At 40.3% G+C, this 18,790-nt stretch overlaps 1 protein-coding gene across 1 annotated transcript; it reads left to right on the top strand.

The window, feature by feature from the left end:
* Nucleotides 1–1,544: 1,544 nt before the first annotated feature.
* TNFRSF11B (TNF receptor superfamily member 11b) lies at nucleotides 1,545–17,674 on the top strand. The gene is made up of 5 exons (XM_083876175.1): nucleotides 1,545–1,592; nucleotides 10,872–11,241; nucleotides 14,662–14,856; nucleotides 15,188–15,412; nucleotides 16,457–17,674. Exons 1-5 carry the CDS (start codon nucleotides 1,563–1,565, stop codon nucleotides 16,843–16,845), a joined length of 1,209 nt encoding a protein of 402 aa, XP_083732301.1. The 5' UTR covers nucleotides 1,545–1,562; the 3' UTR covers nucleotides 16,846–17,674.
* The last annotated feature ends 1,116 nt before the right edge of the window (nucleotides 17,675–18,790 follow it).

The raw sequence follows: 18,790 nt of genomic DNA, 5'->3' as shown, positions 1-18,790 counted from the left end.
ACACAGCTATCCTGACATGCCCAAATATGTCCAGGAACAATCCTTCCCACTGCTCCACAATGAAAATGCAGGATTGTACAGGTAAAGTTCATCTGTTGGCACTCCTGTGCTTTTATCTGGGCAGTACATTCATAAATATATTTAAGAATAAATGCTAAAGTACTAAAAGGTTCTGAAAATATTAGAGGAACATCTGCATCATCCATCCCAGGTACAATACCAACCAAGTGGTGACTGCTACCCATCGAATACCAGCAATGTTCCTCAGGTGGTAAGTGTTCTGTGCCAGTTTTCACATCATTTCTTTACAGAGAACTTACTACTAATTCAAGTGTCTTGAATTTTTATCATCCTGACAAGTGTAACCAGCATCTGTCTCAATCTTAGGCTATGCTTGACGCATGTTCAAATGTCTATGGATTTATAAGGAGGCATTTATAAGGCGAGGTTGCTCTTTAAGACGTTGGTTTCCAGACAGTGCAGCTGAATTTTTATGAAATAACATACAGGCTTTTTTCCACCTAACTCTTGCCAACCCTGCTCAGCCTTGTGCCTCAAAGGGGCAAAGCTGCACATCCCACTGCCAACAGGGGCCCGGTCCCGAATGCTCCAGGGCCGGTATGGCCAGAGCTGAGGGCTGGGTCTGGACCGTGAAAAGGGAGAGAAAACCATCTGTGAGACCTGGAGGCACATCAGGTTTGGGATCCCACAGGGTCCCACAGTCCTTTATAGCGATCTGCGGGCTGGGGATTGAAATCCTTCCTGAGCCCCTTTCCCCGCTCCACACCGGGCACACCCCGGGGCCTCCACTGAACAACCCCGGGAACCACCACCAGCAGGGTTTCACCCTTATGGCTTAAAAAAATGCCCTTTTCTAACTTAAACCGGGGGGAAGGAAGAACAACCCCCTGAGTGGGGTTTCTCCTGCGGCCAGGAGCTTGCTGAAGGCAGGACTGTGGATGGATATTCACTGCAGGGGCCTCTCCCCGGGCCCAGCCCCTCAGGCCGGGGCAGGCCGAGAGCGGCGCCCGCAGCCCCAGCGAGCCCTGGCATTCCTGCCCCAGCGGGGAAGGGGAGAGAACCTTCCTCCTCCTCCTCCTCTTCCTCCTCCTCCTCCTCCTCCAGCCCCGCTGTGGGAGCCCCCGGGGAGCCGAGCCCAGGGGGCGCGGGGCCAGACGGCCAGACAGACAGACAGACACGGCAATTAAACCCACCCCTGGCCAGCCCCCGACACTCCCTCCTGCCTTTTCCACTCTGTGGTCACGGCGCTCAAAGGGTTCCATTAAGTCACCGAGTTTTACAGGTTCCTTTAAAAAAAAAAAAAAAAAAGGCGAAAGAGGAAAAAAAGGGGAGGGTGGGGGGAGGTGAGGGGGAGTGCGCGAGAGAGAAAAGTTTGGTCATGGCAGGGAATGTGTGATCAAAGCCGAGCCCCGAGCTTCCTGTTACACCGGGACTATATATATATCGTGTCTTTAATGTTGGGAATGTGAGCAGCTGCTGCTGGAGCCCGGCGCTGGCTCTGCCCGACTCCCAGCGCGCTGAGGTTTCTTCCACCGACCACAATGAACAAGTTCCTGTGCTGCACGCTTGTGGTGAGTCCCTTCACAGGCTCTGCATGCACTGCAGCTCGGGCATCAGCCTGGAGAGACACACGGCTTGCCTTCTGGGGGTTTTGGGGTTTTTTTGGGGGGGGCTGTTTGTTTGTGGGTTGCTTTGTCTTCTCCCCGTTTTTCTTGGTAAAACCCTTTTTTTTGTTTCGTCCTTCCAAACTTGGGTGAGTTTGGAATGTGATAGGCACGTCCAGCTCCAGGGAGACAGCAGGGATTTTTTTCATCCCGTTCTCAAGGTAGTGGCATGATTTGCTTTTATTTTGCCTTTTTTTTTTTTTTTTTTTTTTTTTTTTTTTTTCCTGACTTCCTACCTTCTTTTGTAAGGCCTCCTCATACTGGTCTGAAGCAAAACCCTGTGTCGAGTAATGAATTTAGAAACTGTAGGCTGGTATGTTTGTTTCTGATTTACAAAAGCTCCATCCCTGCCTGCCTCTAATCTCTGCTGCAGTGGCTCTCTTGGTATCTCAGATACTGAGCTGGCTTTCTTACCCAGGAAAGCCACTGTGAACTCCACAAAGAAACCCTCACAAATGTGTGGTTCTTGTCTTGGCATAGAAAATTCAGTTTCATATGCAAGAAAGTCATGAATTAGTAGCTGTTACAGTAGCTATTACAGAAGAAGTTGGGTTATTAAATCCCTGCTTTAATAAGTTTTTGTTTACTTGGTAATTTAGTATGATATTTCCAGATGGAAATTTAGAGATGTTAGCAGTGCAGTAAATCTTTCAAAATGTTATTTAATCCATTTAGTCATACGAGTTCAATTTAATTAAAACCTGCCTACAGACAGATCCTGTGTATTTGGAGGCTCTTCATCTTTTGCATAAGGAAATTTTCAAAGAAAAACATTAAAAAATAATATTTAGAGCAGGCTCTTGCTTATGCCAGCACAGTAACTTTCTTCTGGGTTGTCTTGGTGAGTACAACGGCATGAATGTTGTGGCAGAGCATTAGAACTGAGATCCATTTATTCTGAAAGCTTTTTATAAATGCAACGAGATTTCCAGGATCTGATGAGTAATGCGTGTTTATTACTCTCTGTTCAACTTTCTGAAAGAGCTTTTTGAGAAACAAACCCAAAGTAATTAATGGTGCAAGGGAAGCAGAATTTGTCAGGCTTGTGGTTGGCAGATTAAAATGCAGGATAACTTTTTCATCCCATGTCTGATGTTGTGCCTGCTTTGTCAATATGAAATCACAGGAAGTCAATTTGGAAATTTCAGCAATATCTGGTTATCAACCTGGCTTCTTATCTGTGGCTGTCATAAAATAATCACATCAGGATTTTGATTTTTGAATAAATGTAATGTGCCTGTTCATGTTCTCCCACAAAGCATTTTGTGAAGTTCAGCATAATCCTCTGGCAGATGAGTCTTGGAGCTGAAATACACTGGTGGCAGTACATACCCAAGAGATCATAATTCAACTGCATTATTATTATTATTCCATTTATTTTAAATTACCATGAAATTTAAGTAAAATTAGTGAAGCTTAAGTACTGTCAGATGTGCTAGAGCTCAGAAAAGTAACTTTAGTATCTCTTTTATAACAATCCTTTAAGGAAGCACAGCTACAGTTCAAAGTTCTGTGTGTTTGGCTCACATGCCTCGGAATCTCTTTTGGAGACATTGTATCTAAAAAGACTTTTGGAGCATGATGTACTTTCGGCCTTGGCCTCTTTGCTAAGGTTTCAGAAAAGTTATACCTGCTGTGGTGGTGCATTCATGTCTGTGTTGTTTGCTTGGAACAGTAAAACTGCTTACAAACATGATGAAATTGGACTCAATGGAAAGAAATTCCCCAGAGCTGAATTTCAATACATGTCACGTAACTATCTTGACCCTTATACTTGACCTTTCTCTATTTTGGATCTTTGGGCACATGTGACATTCTTTTTCTGGCCTGCCTGTTGGGTTTGCTGTGTGTAGGCAGCAGTGGCTTTGCAGCCTGTGAGGGTAGGAGTTATCTTTCTGTCTGACTTTCTTTCTGTCTGTCTGCATGTGTCTTGGTTAAAAATAAAACACTAAGGTTGCCAGAAGAATTTTTAAAAGATATTGTGACAATTGAAGCAACGCCTATTGTTCAAATCTCATGGAAAACTTAATTTTATTCCTTCTGCCAAAACACCTGTTTGCACATAGTATTGGACATTCACCCTCTAGCTAGCAGTCAGCTGTTATTAATTCTGTCAGTGCAAAGGCAGACTGTTGTTACACTGGGAAACATCCCAGGTTTGGGTTAACTCTAAATCTTGCTGTCACTCTGGTGAATAACGTTCCAAAATGTAAGACATGTATTTTGGAGAGTATCTACAAGTATACCTGCTTTCTCCCTCTACAAGTCTCAAGGCAAATGTAACTCCTGTAGATGAAGACTTTCAATTTAGCACATCTTAGAAAAGATGTAAAACTGCTCTTCAGCTGAATTTCATTTTCCTACCACTGAAAATGAAACAGTAGTTTAGACCCCTAAATTGCTTTGTGAATGACAACTAATGGTGCCTCAAAAATGTCTGCAAGTCTTGACTTTTTGGCATATTGCTTTACTGACAGAGAAGTGAAGACAGTGTTTCATAGCCTCAGTTTTGAATACAGCTCCCTCAGGAGCATCACCAGTTGAACTCCTTACGTGAAAGAGTGGCCTCCACTTAATAAAGTGTCTTACAAACAAAAGTAGGTTCTGTTATGTCCAAAGTGAGTGGATTACAGTGAAGCAGTTGGTAGAATGGTGGAAGAGCTTTACAAGCTGAACTCAAACCAGTGAAGATGACTGACTACATGTTAGATTTCTTTGTGCACCTGGCACTTGGCCATGGTCTGCAGAAAGGTCCTTTGTCTGGGCAGTGCTCTTGTGAGCTTCCAGCAACAAATGGGTCAGCAGTGCTGCAGAGCTGCTGCCACAAAGAGATTAAATTTGAGGACTGCATAGGCCTCCTGAAGAGCAAGATGGGAAGGATGAGAGCTAGATGGGAGTAATTTCTCCCAGGATGACAAGTGTTTTACAGCGGTCATCCTCAGTAGGTGGATATGGATCTGATCCAGCATGGCATTGTCACATGCTGGATCTGAGATGCAAGCTGTTGATGAGGAGGACCTTGATAATATCATCCAGTGCTATATTTTGCCAGTGGGATTTTTCTGGGCCTGTGCATGATTTCAGTGAGGAATTCAGCCTGAGGGTTGAGAATATGTGAAGACCTCCTGCCTTTGCTTTGTCCAAATACTTTGTGTAGAAGGCGAAGTAGGAGAGTTGTGAGGTTTTACTTTGAACCCAATGCAAACACTGGGAGCAATCTGACAGATGTCTTGAACGATTATTTATCACACAAGAAAATATGCTTTGGAATACTTGTGGAATGCAAAACAGAAACAGATTTATCTTTCTCAGCAAATTAAACATTCTCCTTTGGTCTACAACCCAAAACCACAAAGCCAAGCTATATAATAATATTTTCATATGCTGAAAAGCCATTCGCTTTTCTGCCACAAAGCAGTGATTTAAAGGGATGATGCTTGAAGGATTTTTACTTCATGTGCTTTGTCTTCTAGTTCATTTCAATTCAACAAGAGAAATCAAGCAGTTCTTTGCCTTACATTTAAAGATGAAAGAAAAGGGCATGTATTTTTTTTATGCCCAAGATCTGAAATTAAATTTTACAATCACATTATTTCTCTTTCAAAAGCATCTTCTAAGGAATCAAACAAATGGACTGCACAGGCCTTTTATGTTAGCATTGTGTATGCTGACATAAGGATAGTATGGAGAAATATAGCTTCAGGCCTAATGTGCTGAGTGACACAATGAAGAACTGCTGTCTAACCTTGGGTAATTCATCTTGAATAAGTTCTCAGTATTTACTTGCATCACACTGGCTTACACTAGACTTATATTTCAATATTTACAGTTCATCCCAGTTCCTCACACTGAGACAGCCATCCTGAGATGTGCCCAGGATTTTCCCCAGGGAGAAGGAGGAAGATGGAGTTCTTAAGTCATTTTAGAAGTGACCCCAAGACATTATAACTCAATTTCACCCAATGGGTTGTTAGATGCAGTTAATGACATTAGGTTTTGCTATGGTTTTCTTTTGCTGTAACAATTTTGTTATTGGTAACATTTCATACTCATACAACAAAAAACTCCCTAAGCTTTGGGAATTTCTTTAAGTTGAGCCTTGCATTTCACTAACTCTAGGAAAAACTGCTTACAAATGAATTAAAATAACAGTTAATTTGTCAAGATGAAAAAGATACTGAGCATTATTTTCTTCCCTTAGTGCTGGCATATGAAGAATTGGCTGAGGGTTTAAAACTGAAAGAAGCTGCCTGGATCTCTTTCAGTCCATTTGCCATCTCTTCCAGAAAACCAAACGTCATATGTGCTTCCAGAAAGGCATTGAGAGCTATATTTAAGACACATAGGGTTGTTACACCTGCTTCTCAGTGAAAGGCTGTTCCCAACCTTCCTCTGACGAGAATCCCCTTTTCATTTGCCAGCATTATCCTTTAATGGATTAAGTTCTCTCTGAGTTCACTGTCTGTACTGAATCCATAGCTTCTCTTGTGACTTGCCAAGCTATTGAAAAAGTCCAGATCCTCTCCAAGAAGATGCTCTCCATTTCCTGCTAAACTTTCTCTGTACCACTTCCTAGTGAATTAACCTTTCCTAAACAAGCATGAACAGAGCTTTACACAATCATCTAAATGACAAATCAACTAATTTGCTTGTGTGCAACACTGATGGATGCCAGCTTTGTTTTTTTAAGTTATAGGATGAACATACTCATTGCCTCTAATTCTGATTCTAGTAGACTGAAGCTGGACTTGTGATTTCTTCCTTCTTTCAAATTAGCATGACACCTTCTCCAGCAAGAGCAAAACAGGCCACTGCTAGCATGATTATGGAAGAAATCTTGCTTTCTATGAAGCTTTTGGGGAGACCACTGCTCAGAACTAGTAAGTTCTGATCATGGCTCTTTCCTGTGCTCAAATAGTGCAGTTTCTTGCAGAAGACGTTCAAGTGCTTAGTATGTAGACCACCTTTAAATATGGACATTCAGATCAATCAGAGGTTTTGTGTAGCACAGAAACTGCTACCACGTTGGTCATAGCATAGTTTAGGAGAGGAAATGTCAAAAATTACATAAAATGCATTTAAATACCATTTTAATTTGTCTTAGGAATATGCTTTGGAAGGGCCTCTGCTGATCATCCTTATTTACTGTATTTTAGTTTCCACATCAGAGCAGCCCTGGAGTGCACAAAGTGGATTTACCAAAGTAAACTGAACTGATGAAAGCAAATCTAGAGATGGACCCTAGAGACACACCAGATGCACTGTAACCACTAATGTATGCTTGTCCATGAGAGCAGATTGAAGTTAGTCCAAAATATCCCCTCAGAATAATACATAATGTGGATGTCAGGTGCTCGGCACCATCTGTTTTGCTCTGCCAATCTGCTGTAACAGGTGATGCAAATTCCTAATGTAAGCACAAACTCAGTGTGTGTTAGGCCAGGAAAAAGGACAATTTGGTGATGTTCCCCTCCAGCTTATTCTGTGAACTGGGGGACAAAAGAGGCTTTTCATTCCGTTTGTGCCAAGCTGCTGCAGTAAAACTGGAGAAAATTATATTTCATTGTCTTCCACCATTACTACTGAATTCTTGCAAAACATCTGAAAAATAGGTTGACTTTACTTTGGCAATTGATGTAGGTTTAAAGGTAACTTCTGATTTGCAGGTTGCATGTCAACATTCAGGATACTCAGGTGTGCTATGTGTTTTCAACCTGCATAGAGGACAATTTTGCAGATCTTTTTTCTTAAGTATTATCAAGTAACCCATAGTACTCTTACGAATTGTGGTATTGGGGATTGACCTCTAGAAATGTACTTAGCAACATAGTAATGGCTATATTTAATCTAAAAAGTCCAGAAAAAAGAATGCCCTAGAAAGACCCATAAGCTGTCTATGGCAGTGGTTGATGTCTGATGCATAGAAGAGATGGAAGAAAAGGACAAGAAAATATCACTTTTTGTGAATTCAATTTTTGATTTGGGATTTCTTGATCAAAAGGAGATGTTTATGTTTAATAGTCCTTTATTATTTTCATCCATTACTTTGTCAGGGAACATCTTGAACTCAACTGTTTGCAATGTCCTGTGGCAGTGAGTTGCACAGCTTGCTGTGCTAATAGGCTCACAGTACTCAAACAGTAGTAATGTTAATCTGGCTCTGTGTTGAAAACTATGTATAAAATGCTCTGGTGAAATTCTGAACTAATTAATTGCATTTATATCTTTAGTTCGACTGAAGAATCTTTTAAATATTATATTAATATAATTAAAATATTAATAATATTTTACTAAATAAAATAGCTAGATCCTGCATACATGTGGCTCTCCCACTGATCAGTGGATTACTGCAGCTAGGTAATATATTTCTGGGAAAAAAAAAAAGGAAAAACAAATGTGATGTGCTTTTCTTTTAAAAGCACAAAGAAAAAAATCAAATGGGAAGACTGATTGTTCTTTTAGTGATGCTGATTTATTAATCCTATTATTATGGGGTTTGGTTATGCTCATTTAGATTAATAATATTCTAGTTGCCATTATTAGTTCATAGGTATTTGCTCTTCCAAGGACAAAACTTTGTGTGTCTCACACACATATGATTCAAGTATTGTTTTCCTCAATTTTTAAAATCAATTCCCCTCAAATTGTGTTGAAATGTTTTCAAATTTTATTGGCTTGTTTCCCACAGCTGTAGGTTCTTCAGGAAGCAAGTGCCTCCATTTTTTCCCTACAAACCCCTATTCTTTCATACTCTGATTATTGAATTCTAATTAATTTTAATGCTGAATCATCCCCTGCAGCAGAACTCTTTACTTGCCTCATACACGGTTTCCAATGTAAATAGTTGAGTAAGGAAAATAGATAAAATCTTGTTATTCTTGCTCCTACATGTTGCAGAGCAGAGTTAACAGTTATGAAATGATTCATCTACATCTTCATTATGTGAATATGTGTCACCAGGGGCAGAGGCACCACCCAGAGGAGCAGATTCTACTGCACTGACAGCTCTGGATTTGTGAGGAGCTGTGCACAACAGAGCAGGAATACTGGTGTTTCTGCAGGAGGAGGACATGCTGCCCATATGACTGGTTGCTGTCCCTAATAATTTTCACAGTGTCAGATTTTCACCTCTGTTGGGAATTGTCTTGGGTTTCCACAGACATCTGCGTGAAGTCTGGGTTGATGCTTGTCTTTGTAGAGCCTGTGCCACATGTTGTAGTCACGTATATTCTGTGAAGGGAATCCTTGTGTCCATGCAAGTCTTGGACTCTGGGATGCTGCATTACCTATTACTGAATTAAAACCATAGAAGAAAACTTTACCGTTCACATCAACAATTAATGAGATTACCAGGACTTCCTTATTACTAGAGTCATAGCTGTAGATTTACTAAGGGTGGGGGCATTTTTCCTCAGTGTAAATCCACTCACTGTTAAAAAATGTGCTGTGCCCTCTTTGTTAAATAGATCATATGAAACAGATCCAGTCATTTAAGGAAAATGCAGTTGCTCATCAAACTTCAAAGACTAATAAGGAATTTCTCACAATGAAAGGTATTGTGCATTGAGACCACAAGAAAAGTGAGATCTCCACCTCTAGAAATCAGATAAGTTATCAGACTTAATCAAGGGTAGCTACAAGTGGCTGTAGGGAATATCTATACTATCTGCATTTCACTCCTCATTCCTCATTCATATAGCTGTATGAAAAGTGGATTCATAGACATGCAACAGGATAATGTATTTAAGAGTATTTGCCTAAGCAATAAGAGTTCCTAAGTTAAGCATCTCATATCACTTCTTGTTTACTGTGAATTGTGTTAATGCAGATGAAGTTTTAAATTGTCCTTTCCAAACTTCATAAGACTATGGCTTTAGAAGCCTGATGTGGCAGAAGTGAGGCCCGTAAAGGAAGCATTTCAAGAAAACACAGACTTAAAAAAAAAAAAAAAATTCCACTTATACTTTGGGACCTTTGGAAAAGAGGAAATACATTTTTTGAAATTGAATTGGCAACTCTGTTTTAGCTGAGGGTGGTTAAAATAGCAACAAAGACAAGTCAGTTCGATCTATAATTTTATTGGATACACAGAAAAATATCTTAAGTCAGAACTTGTTTACTTCATCTTTATAAAATGTACAAGTTTTGGAAGAGAAGTGGCACATGCAGTGCTGGGACAGAGCTGGGTTATCAGTGAGGAGAGTGAGCTCTTGGCAGACCTGTGGGGATGAGGGTGCAACTCAAGAGTTATTTTTGTAGTAGACTGGTGGAGTCACAGAACCAAATTTTCAATTTTAAACCAAGCCAAAGTGATATGGGGGTTGTCTCTGCAGCAGGGCAGGGTGTCCCCAATCACACCAGCAAAGCAGACTGTTGTAGGAAGCAGGAGGACTGTAGCTGCCATGGCATATGCCAGTACTGAACCAGCTTTTCATGACATCTGTGAGCCTGTGGCTTTAGGTAGGAAATGAAAGCATTGGCCTGGTCACTTCCAGCTCATCCAGTTATGTCCTTAATGTGCCCTTCATAACCTGCATCATTCTTTACCTCTGTCTCAAGCTGTGTCTTCACCTTTGATGTAGCTGCCACGTTACATCCCAAGAGCTTCTGCATATCAGTGCAAAATTAAATGGAAGGCATTAGAAAGTGACCTCTATTGTTCTAGCCATTAATTTCTGGTACAAAATAGTGTAAGAGAAATAGTGTAAGGAATCACTTTTAAAAGTATCTGTGGTGATGGTGCAGTACACTGGTCAGATTCATATGGTCAGGCCCAATTTTGCATCTGAAGTACTCAATACTTAAGAACACAGAGGTGCTTTGTGTTCTCGCCTTTGCTGTGCATTGAACAAATTCTCTGGTGCCAGGAACTAAAAGGTCATTGCCCAGTGGTATTGAACGGGTGCAAATTGGAGAAGAATAGGATCTACATCTATGGGAGGAATCACTTAGGTTTGCTAGGTAAGATCCTAAAACTTTCCCATTCTAAGACAGACATGGGAGAGTCTGGAGGCTGGCCAGTATCTGATTCCTATAAATATAAATTATAAAATTATAAAATATAAAATACTTGTTTGAAGACAGTGGCACGAGTAGACTCTTAAACTCATTAAACTGCAGGTTTCCTTGTGACCCTGGTGCTCCCCGAAACTAAAAGGAGGTGATGTTTTCTTTTCCTGTCGCTAGCTCTTGGACATTTCTGTCAAGTGGACCATCCAGGACGACTCTGCCCCCAAGTATCTCCATTACGACCCGGAGACATCCCGGCAGCTGCAGTGTGAGCAGTGTCCCCCCGGGAGCTACGTGGAGCGGCACTGCAGCGCGGGCAGCCCCACGCGGTGCGCCCCGTGTCCGCCTCAGTACTACTCCGACGAGTGGAACAGCAACGAGGAGTGCCACTACTGCAGCGCCGTCTGCAAGGAGCTGCAGTTCGTCAAGCAGGAGTGCTCCAGCACGCAGAAACGAGTCTGCGAGTGCGTCCCGGGCAGGTACCTGGAGCTGGAGTTCTGCTTGAGGCACACGGAGTGTCCGCCCGGCTTCGGGGTTGCCCAGGCAGGTGGGTCCCGCTCCTCCCTGTGCACAGGCGTGGTCAGAGCTCTGCCGCACGTCCCCGGCTCGTGGCATTGCAAGATTAGGAAAGCGGCTTGTCCAGGTGGAATCGCAGGACAGTAAATTGTAAAGCCAATTGAGCCTGGTCTGCATCATTTGGAGCGTAGCCAAAGGAAGTTTCTCAGAGGAATACCCTGCTCCTGCTGTAATGTGTAACTTAATGGCAGCAGCAAATGTAGCAAATTGCACTCTAATGAGAAACATGATGGATTGCCTCTTTTAAAGGAACATTATCTGGAATGTAGTATTTGTGTGTGTGATAAATAATAGTGTTTTTCATTTTGAAATCTGCTGTTTCAAGCGACTGTATATCTTGACAAACACCAGGAGCACTACGTTTGACACCAAGTATATAATTATAACAACATTAATATAGCTCAAGCGTCAGTACAATATGTGGTAATAATTAATTATCAGCATCCTAAGTGGAATTCTTAAGGAAACTGTTACTATTATCAAGCAAACAACTATTTGTTCGTCGAGTAGGCTGGCATAATGCTGAAAGTCTGGTGGGGATATAGACCAAAGCAGTACTTTTCAGTGGAGTGTATTCTTCACTTAAGACAGCATAAATTGTTAAACCAATAATTTGTTTTTCCCTCAAAACAAAATACATCATTTGTTGTTTGAAAAATGCTATGGCACAGTTTTAGCTCCAGTATTTAACACAACCTGAAAGAATTGTAAACTGTCATTGTACCAGAGCTTGATAACTGCCTGGAGAAGAGCACTGGGGAAGGAAATGCAGAAAATCAAAGTGCCTCAGACACCTGCAGGCAGCCAGACTACAGAATGATTTCCCTAGGAATGACATGCCTGCATTGAGGAACACTAGGGCTGGCCTGTGCGTTTTAGAGCTGAGCTGAATGACAGACTGGGAGTCCTTTTCTGGTTTATGAACCTCTCACTGGAGAGCAGCTTTGACGTCAGGAGAAACGTCGCTGCTGTAGCTGCTCACTAGTCCTTGAGTAATTGGCTGGTGAAGCTTTACCCTGATGCCCTTCCACTGCTAAGCATTTCCACTGGCAGCTACCACATTTTCATATTGTAAACCTTCATTAACCTAAACTATTATACCCAGGGGCTTGGGTTAATGAGGTTCCATTGTATCTCAGCAGCAAGTCAAAAGGGGCCAGAAACAAGGTCCTCAGAAATACTTTGGGAGTTGAACAAAGTATAAATTGTCTGAGCAACCAATCTGATGCATCCCTATGAGCATGGTGAAATGTGGCAGACATATTTCAGTCCCTCAGTTCAGAATGAAGCAAACTTTTAAAGAAGATAAAATGTTGAATTTTGCAATATCTTGAAAAGGTGGTTTCCAAAAGACCATTGGGTTGAAGCAGCTAAACCCAAGCAGACCTTAAAAAAATGAATGAAAACATTGTAAAAATAATTGCATCCTCCTGTGTCCATAGTTAGTTTTTGAGGTGAGGCAACAACTAAGAGTTTAAAAAGCATGCACTGCACTGTGTTACTGGGGGTTTTTTGCCATATGATAGCCTAGAACTTTGTAATGATGCAAATTCAGGTGAAATAAAACCTAAGAGTAGAAAAATATGATTCCACACCCACACAGGGAGATGGTGTGATCCAGTGCCTCATTTAAGGCTTAAAGCATTAGAAATCTATTTCCCCGGCTGCCTGTTGTTCATGATTACACTGGGATATCACCTCGCTTTTGTAGTCCCTCTTTGTCAGTGCAGATTAAGGCTTTGTTCCTTTCTGCCACGGCCGGCCCTGCACTGGGAAAGCAGCACTGCTGTGAGGCAGCTCTGTCTCCCCGCTGGCGGCTGCCGTTTCCCTGGGAAGAATGGGGGATTCCAGGAGAGTTGGAGGGAGTGGCAGAAGGGCAGACAGACAGCGGTAATTCATGCCCTGAACAAGAGCAGCGAAATAAACAGTGAAGAAACTGGCAGAGCTGGAGGATGACTTTATGCTCAGTCCTGAGAACACTGGGGGATTAGGCGGTATATTCCTCCCTTGTGCTGCAAAGATTATGCAGCAAGCTCTGAGCAGAACAATGCACCATTTGCAGGAACACTCCTTTCTTCCACTCCCTTGCTGCCAGAACACAGCAGCAGCCTGTCTATAGCAGGGAAAGTTGCTAAAATTCAGCTGTGTCAGGACAGCTGTTGCTGCCCTGGCAGTGCAGGTGCTGGCTGGAACTTTGTCCAGCCCCGAGCTGCAGGCAGTGCACATTGCACAAGGGCAACGCTGTGGCTGCAGAAAGCACAGGACTGGGGAAGGGGTTGGTACATTCAGGATCTCTGGCGACTATAAACTCCTTCATTGTCTGATGAAGTGCTAGGTCAGGTTGTATGCAAGCACTATTCTTGATTTCACAGCTGATTGAGAACTTGAGATTTTGATACTCTTTTTCTCTAAGGATTTCCCAAATAAATAAAAGATTACTAAAAAGCTAACATTAAAATAAACATCCACATGAAAATACTTTAAAAATACACTAGATGGAGGTGTTTTCTTATTCAAATATAGTTTCCAAATTTTTCAAATATGTTTTAAGCATGTGTTTATATTCATGTTCAATAATGCAGTATTAGGTACCAGACTTCGGGCACTTGTTAAGTGTTGGATGAATAAAAGTGAATATACAGCAGTTATTGGTGCTGTTACTTTCCTGCCACTTGTGGTTAAACTGCAGAGTTTCAGATTTCATAGATTCATTTTCTTACTCTTTGTAAATGTGCTAGAACCACATGTTGTCATTCTGTTTTTTATCATATATTTAGTTCTGAAGTAAAACAACTATGCAGTATAAATCATCAAACAAAACATGTATGTCCATTTTTTTTCTTTGGACACTCCTTTCTTTGCTTTTATTAACACTTTAATTGAGTACCAAAAAGAATTTCAAAATTCTTGTCTTTAGTTGATATTTAGTTGGACTGTGCTTTTATCTAGAACTGAAGTTACCCATTCAAGTAAGGTTCTGGGCAGTTATTGCAGAATGAAATTCAGAACACATTTTTTTGCCACTTAATTACTTTACATAATATATGTGTAGTTGAAGGATGAAGATCAGACATAGTGTAATGCCTGAATAAACTCAAGTAATTGAGGCTTTAAACATATTACTTTACTAAATTACTGATTTAATCAATAAGCACTGGTTTTAAACTTGGTAACAAGCATATTTAAAAGTACTATTTACTGTTTTACATCTTCTCCTGATGCATCTTCTTTTTTTTCCTAAGTGATTCCTTAATAGATCACAAACATGAAAAGCAGAAGCATGAAAGTTTAGAGAAGAATGTTGTTCTTGCTTTTTTGTATTTCTGTATCTTTTTTTTCCCCACCATTGAGGTTATATGTAATTGGATGCATTGTTTTCCTGTTTCCACAGGTACACCTGAGAGTGACACTGTATGTGAGAGATGTCCAGAGGGATTTTTCTCAAATAAAACCTCCTCCAAAGCAGCCTGCCTTAAGCACACAAACTGTAGTGCCCTGGGTTTCAAAATAGCTGTGAAAGGAAATGACGTTCGTGACAACATCTGTCAGGAAAATACAGACACGACACCTCAAAAATGTGGAATAGGTGTGTATCATATTAAGGAAGAGTGCTCTGAAAACATACCTTAAGTTATGGTTTAAATTAATTTACCAAAATCTGGGATAAGAATACCTAGCTTGTTAGCTCTTTGCCTGCTATGGTGATGGCCATAATAGAATTTTAAGTATTGTAGCTCAGACCAAAGAGAACTGAAGCACAAAGAGAAGCAGCACTATAAAGACAACTTCTTAGTATGTTTTTTAAACACTTTTTCTGATCATTCTTGCTGCTTGGTTGTTTTTTGTTTTGTTTTGTTTTTCTGAGACAGGCAAGGTAAGAGATCAGAACAATTGACATCTTCTCTTTCTCATTTCAGATGTCACCCTGTGTGAAGAGGCTATGTTCAGGTTTGCTGTTCCTACTCATCTCCCACCTAACTGGCTGAACATACTAGCAGACAGCTTGCCTGGGACAAAGGTTACCACAGAAAATATTGAAAGGATTAAACAAAGGCACAGCCCTCAAGAGCAGACCTTCCAGCTTTTGAAACTATGGAAGCAGCAAAACAAAGAACAGGATATGGTTAAGAAGATTATCCAAGGTATTTTATTGTGATAGCATGTACATTATAAACAACCTTCTGAATGGCATTTTAAAAATTGCTTGGATCAAATACCCCCTGGGGATGTGTTGTGCTTGGAGAAGGCCCTGCAGGCCTTCACTGAGATACATCCATGCAGTAAGCACAGAGAAGTCAAGGGGAAGCAGGAACAGAATTCCACTTCTCCAGATCAGTCAAGGACTGAATTCTTCCCAGACTTGTAGCTCACTTTGGAGCATGTGTTGTGCCATGACCAAGGTCCCCTTTTGAGACTGCACAACATACAAATAATTGTGATCCAGTGAGGAAAGTGTTTCCCACTGTAGTATCTGAGCAACCAAGGTTACAGGGAGCTGGGTCCCTGCAGCTAAGAGTGCAATTTGTCTTCTATAAAGTAGAGGTTGATATTTTGAACTGGGACATTTATCCACAGGGTGGGGGCACATGGGAGTGAGGAATACATAGACAGGCTTTCCATTCTTTTTCCGTTCTGGTACCTCTTTGTCCTGTTGATTCATTGCTTTGTTTGTGCTGAATCTACCAAGACACAATTCAAAGATGAAATAGTGCTGCAGTATTGATATCAAGGTTTTTTACAACAGTCAGGCCAACTCTTTTCATGTAAGCCACCGTCAACAACCACCACATTCGAATGACATTTTGTCTACTCAAAATAGATTTGAAAAATGCTGCAGAAATGTTTTTTTTTTTCATCCCTCTGCTATTTAATATGTATGCATATGTCAGTCTGTGAAGTGCCTAGAGTACTTCAAAATTCAAAATCACTACTTTAACAAAGCTTGCCTAGGCATTTCTGAAGAGAATGAGCTAAATTTTCATTCACTGTAACCAAATACTAGGAGTCCTATCACATGCACACAACATTTTACAGGATAGATGGGCCCAAAAAAGGCAAAGATGAGAGAATTTTTTTGAAGTAAAGAGATTTGGAAAGCAAATTCACCTTGGAATTTTGGAAGGTTTTATGCAGGCTACAGTAAAGTTGTAATGTGCTGTACTTACTTCACTTTTTGCTTTCTATAGATATCGACCTTTGCGAAAACAGTGTCTTAAAGCACGTTGGCCACGTGAACCTCACCTTTGAACATCTCAACACACTGATGGCAAGCTTACCAGGCAAGAAAGTGGGAAAAGAAGATGTTGAGCGCACAATGAAACTATGTCAACCCACAGAGCAAGTTCTGAAGCTTCTCAATCTGTGGAGAATAAAGAATGGCGACCAAGACACCATTAAAGGTTTAATGTATGGACTGAAGCACTTGAAAATGTACCACTTTCCAAAACGAACCATCCAAAGCCTAAAGAAGGTGATTAGGTTTCTTCACAGATTTACAATGTATAGATTATACCAGAAACTCTTTCTAGAAATGGTAGGGAACCAACTTAAATCTGTGAAAGTAAGATGTGTCTAACTCAAGATATGTTTCTTTCTCCACTGACTATTTTTCCCTAATTGCTGCCTGCAGTAATTAAACTGGAACGTTATTTCACCACATTTTGATTTACTATTTATAGAAATGCCTGACTGGAATAGTTCTAAGTCTCCTGCAGTGGTTTTGAAGGTGTTTTTTTATGTGGTTTTTGTTGTTGTTGTTTATTTTTTTTTCTTTAATAAAAATCACTTTTGTAAAAGCTATTAACCTGATGGTAACACTAAGAGCCTGATCCTGCATTTTTGCACATTCAGTTTAGGAGTTTAAACGTCCCACTGTAGTCACTAGATGAGAAAGGAATGCCAGACCAGGCTCAACTCCAGTATTTGCTATTTATATTCTTCAAGGAATAAACTTTTTTGTTGTACATATTTATTACATTAAATGGAAATTGTATGAGACTGAATTTTAGGAAGATATTGGAAAGCACACTGTATATTTTCTAGTTAAACAAAAATGATTCCATATATTTTTCTGGCAAAGTTTTGTAGCATGCTCTTAGAGTTATTAATTTCTTTACATTTTGTATTTAAAAAAAATGTATTATTGCTTAGTATTATTTGTATAAGTTGTGGTATCTTTTGGTAAGGATGTTTTAATTTATCCAATGATTTTAACTCAAATACAGTGAAAATATAGCTCAAGTGACCTGAATATTTAAATATTCTGTGAGGAAGTGAATGTACCATATTTAAGAAGCTGGATTTTTATATAGAATTTCATAATCTTATTTTATAAAGCAATTAAATTTTTCGGTTTACTTTTTGACTGGTGTTTTACTCTTGACTCTAAAGTAGGAACTAATTACCAAGACAGACTATGTGGATTTTCCAGTTTATCTTGGGCTTGGGTCTCTGCTACTCCCTGTCTGGTCTAGTAGTTAATATGTGAACCAAGTAAATATTGATCAGCACTAGATTTTCATGGTCAGTGCAAAAGTGTAGAAGAAGCTAAAAAAGTCTTAATGGTTCCAATCTAAAGGGCCCAGGTGGTTGTGATCTGACCAATTGCAGCTCCATAGATGCATTTGGCCCAGCACCACTCTTGGCCCAGTGACATTCTTGGAGAGCTCACAACCTTTGCCCTAACCACAGCTTGTAATTTCATGGAGGAAAGATGATGCATGGGCCTGACAGGCTTGGAAAGCCTCACATATAGCCACTGTGTTTAAAGGAAGGGAGTACAGCGAGGTCACATAAAAAAATAGTCATTTACCATTTCCCTCAACTACAGAATGAGGCACATACAAAGCCCTGAGCCCCATAAAAACAAGCAGAGAGTGGATGAGTGTCATTATCAAAAGCTCAATTTTAAGGACCAGCGGTCATTCACAATGCAAGCCAAAGGATTTGGTAGCCCCAGAGAAAGACTGTACTCTTGGGGTTTTTTCTTGAAACCATATGAACAGAGCTTGAATATTCAACATATTCTTTTCCATTGTGTAAGGAAAGGAAATCTATAAGCATTTAGCCTTGTATGACAAATATTCTTCTATTACAGATGAGAGGATCTTAATCAAAGAATGAGAAAGAGATTCCTGGTTTGATACAATAGGTGCTCATCAGAATTGCTCTCCATATAGTGAATACAAATGGGACATACTGATTTAAAATACTTGGGGTTCATTTTTCACTGAATTCTCGTATCACTTTCTTATCAAAAGGAATAAACTCCCTTTTTAATTTCACGTGCTATTAGCATCTCATTTATTGGTGTAGCTGAGAAATGGTGCTGAACATGAAAAAAATTCCTAGTTTTGTGTTGATTCATTTGGGATAATTTGCATACTTCTACAACAGAAAGTGATTTTACATGTAATTAAAAGATTATAACAACAGACTCTCAAATTTGCAAAATAGATACCAGATGTTTCCATGACTCTGACAGATGTGGAGGTTTGGGGTGTTCTAGGTGTTGAAGTGAG

This window comes from Zosterops lateralis (assembly GCF_965231275.1).
Source record: "Zosterops lateralis genome assembly, chromosome: 1".
NCBI classification, from domain to species: domain Eukaryota; kingdom Metazoa; phylum Chordata; class Aves; order Passeriformes; family Zosteropidae; genus Zosterops; species Zosterops lateralis.
This window is presented reverse-complemented; position numbering and strand designations above follow the sequence as displayed.

Coding starts and splice junctions, on each gene's coding strand:
- TNFRSF11B (XM_083876175.1), top strand. CDS start 1,563: ATGAACAAGTTCCTGTGCTGCACGCTTGTG. Junction 1,593..10,871: donor TCCTGTGCTGCACGCTTGTG/GTGAGTCCCTTC, acceptor TCCTGTCGCTAG/CTCTTGGACATTTCTGTCAA. Junction 11,242..14,661: donor CTTCGGGGTTGCCCAGGCAG/GTGGGTCCCGCT, acceptor CTGTTTCCACAG/GTACACCTGAGAGTGACACT.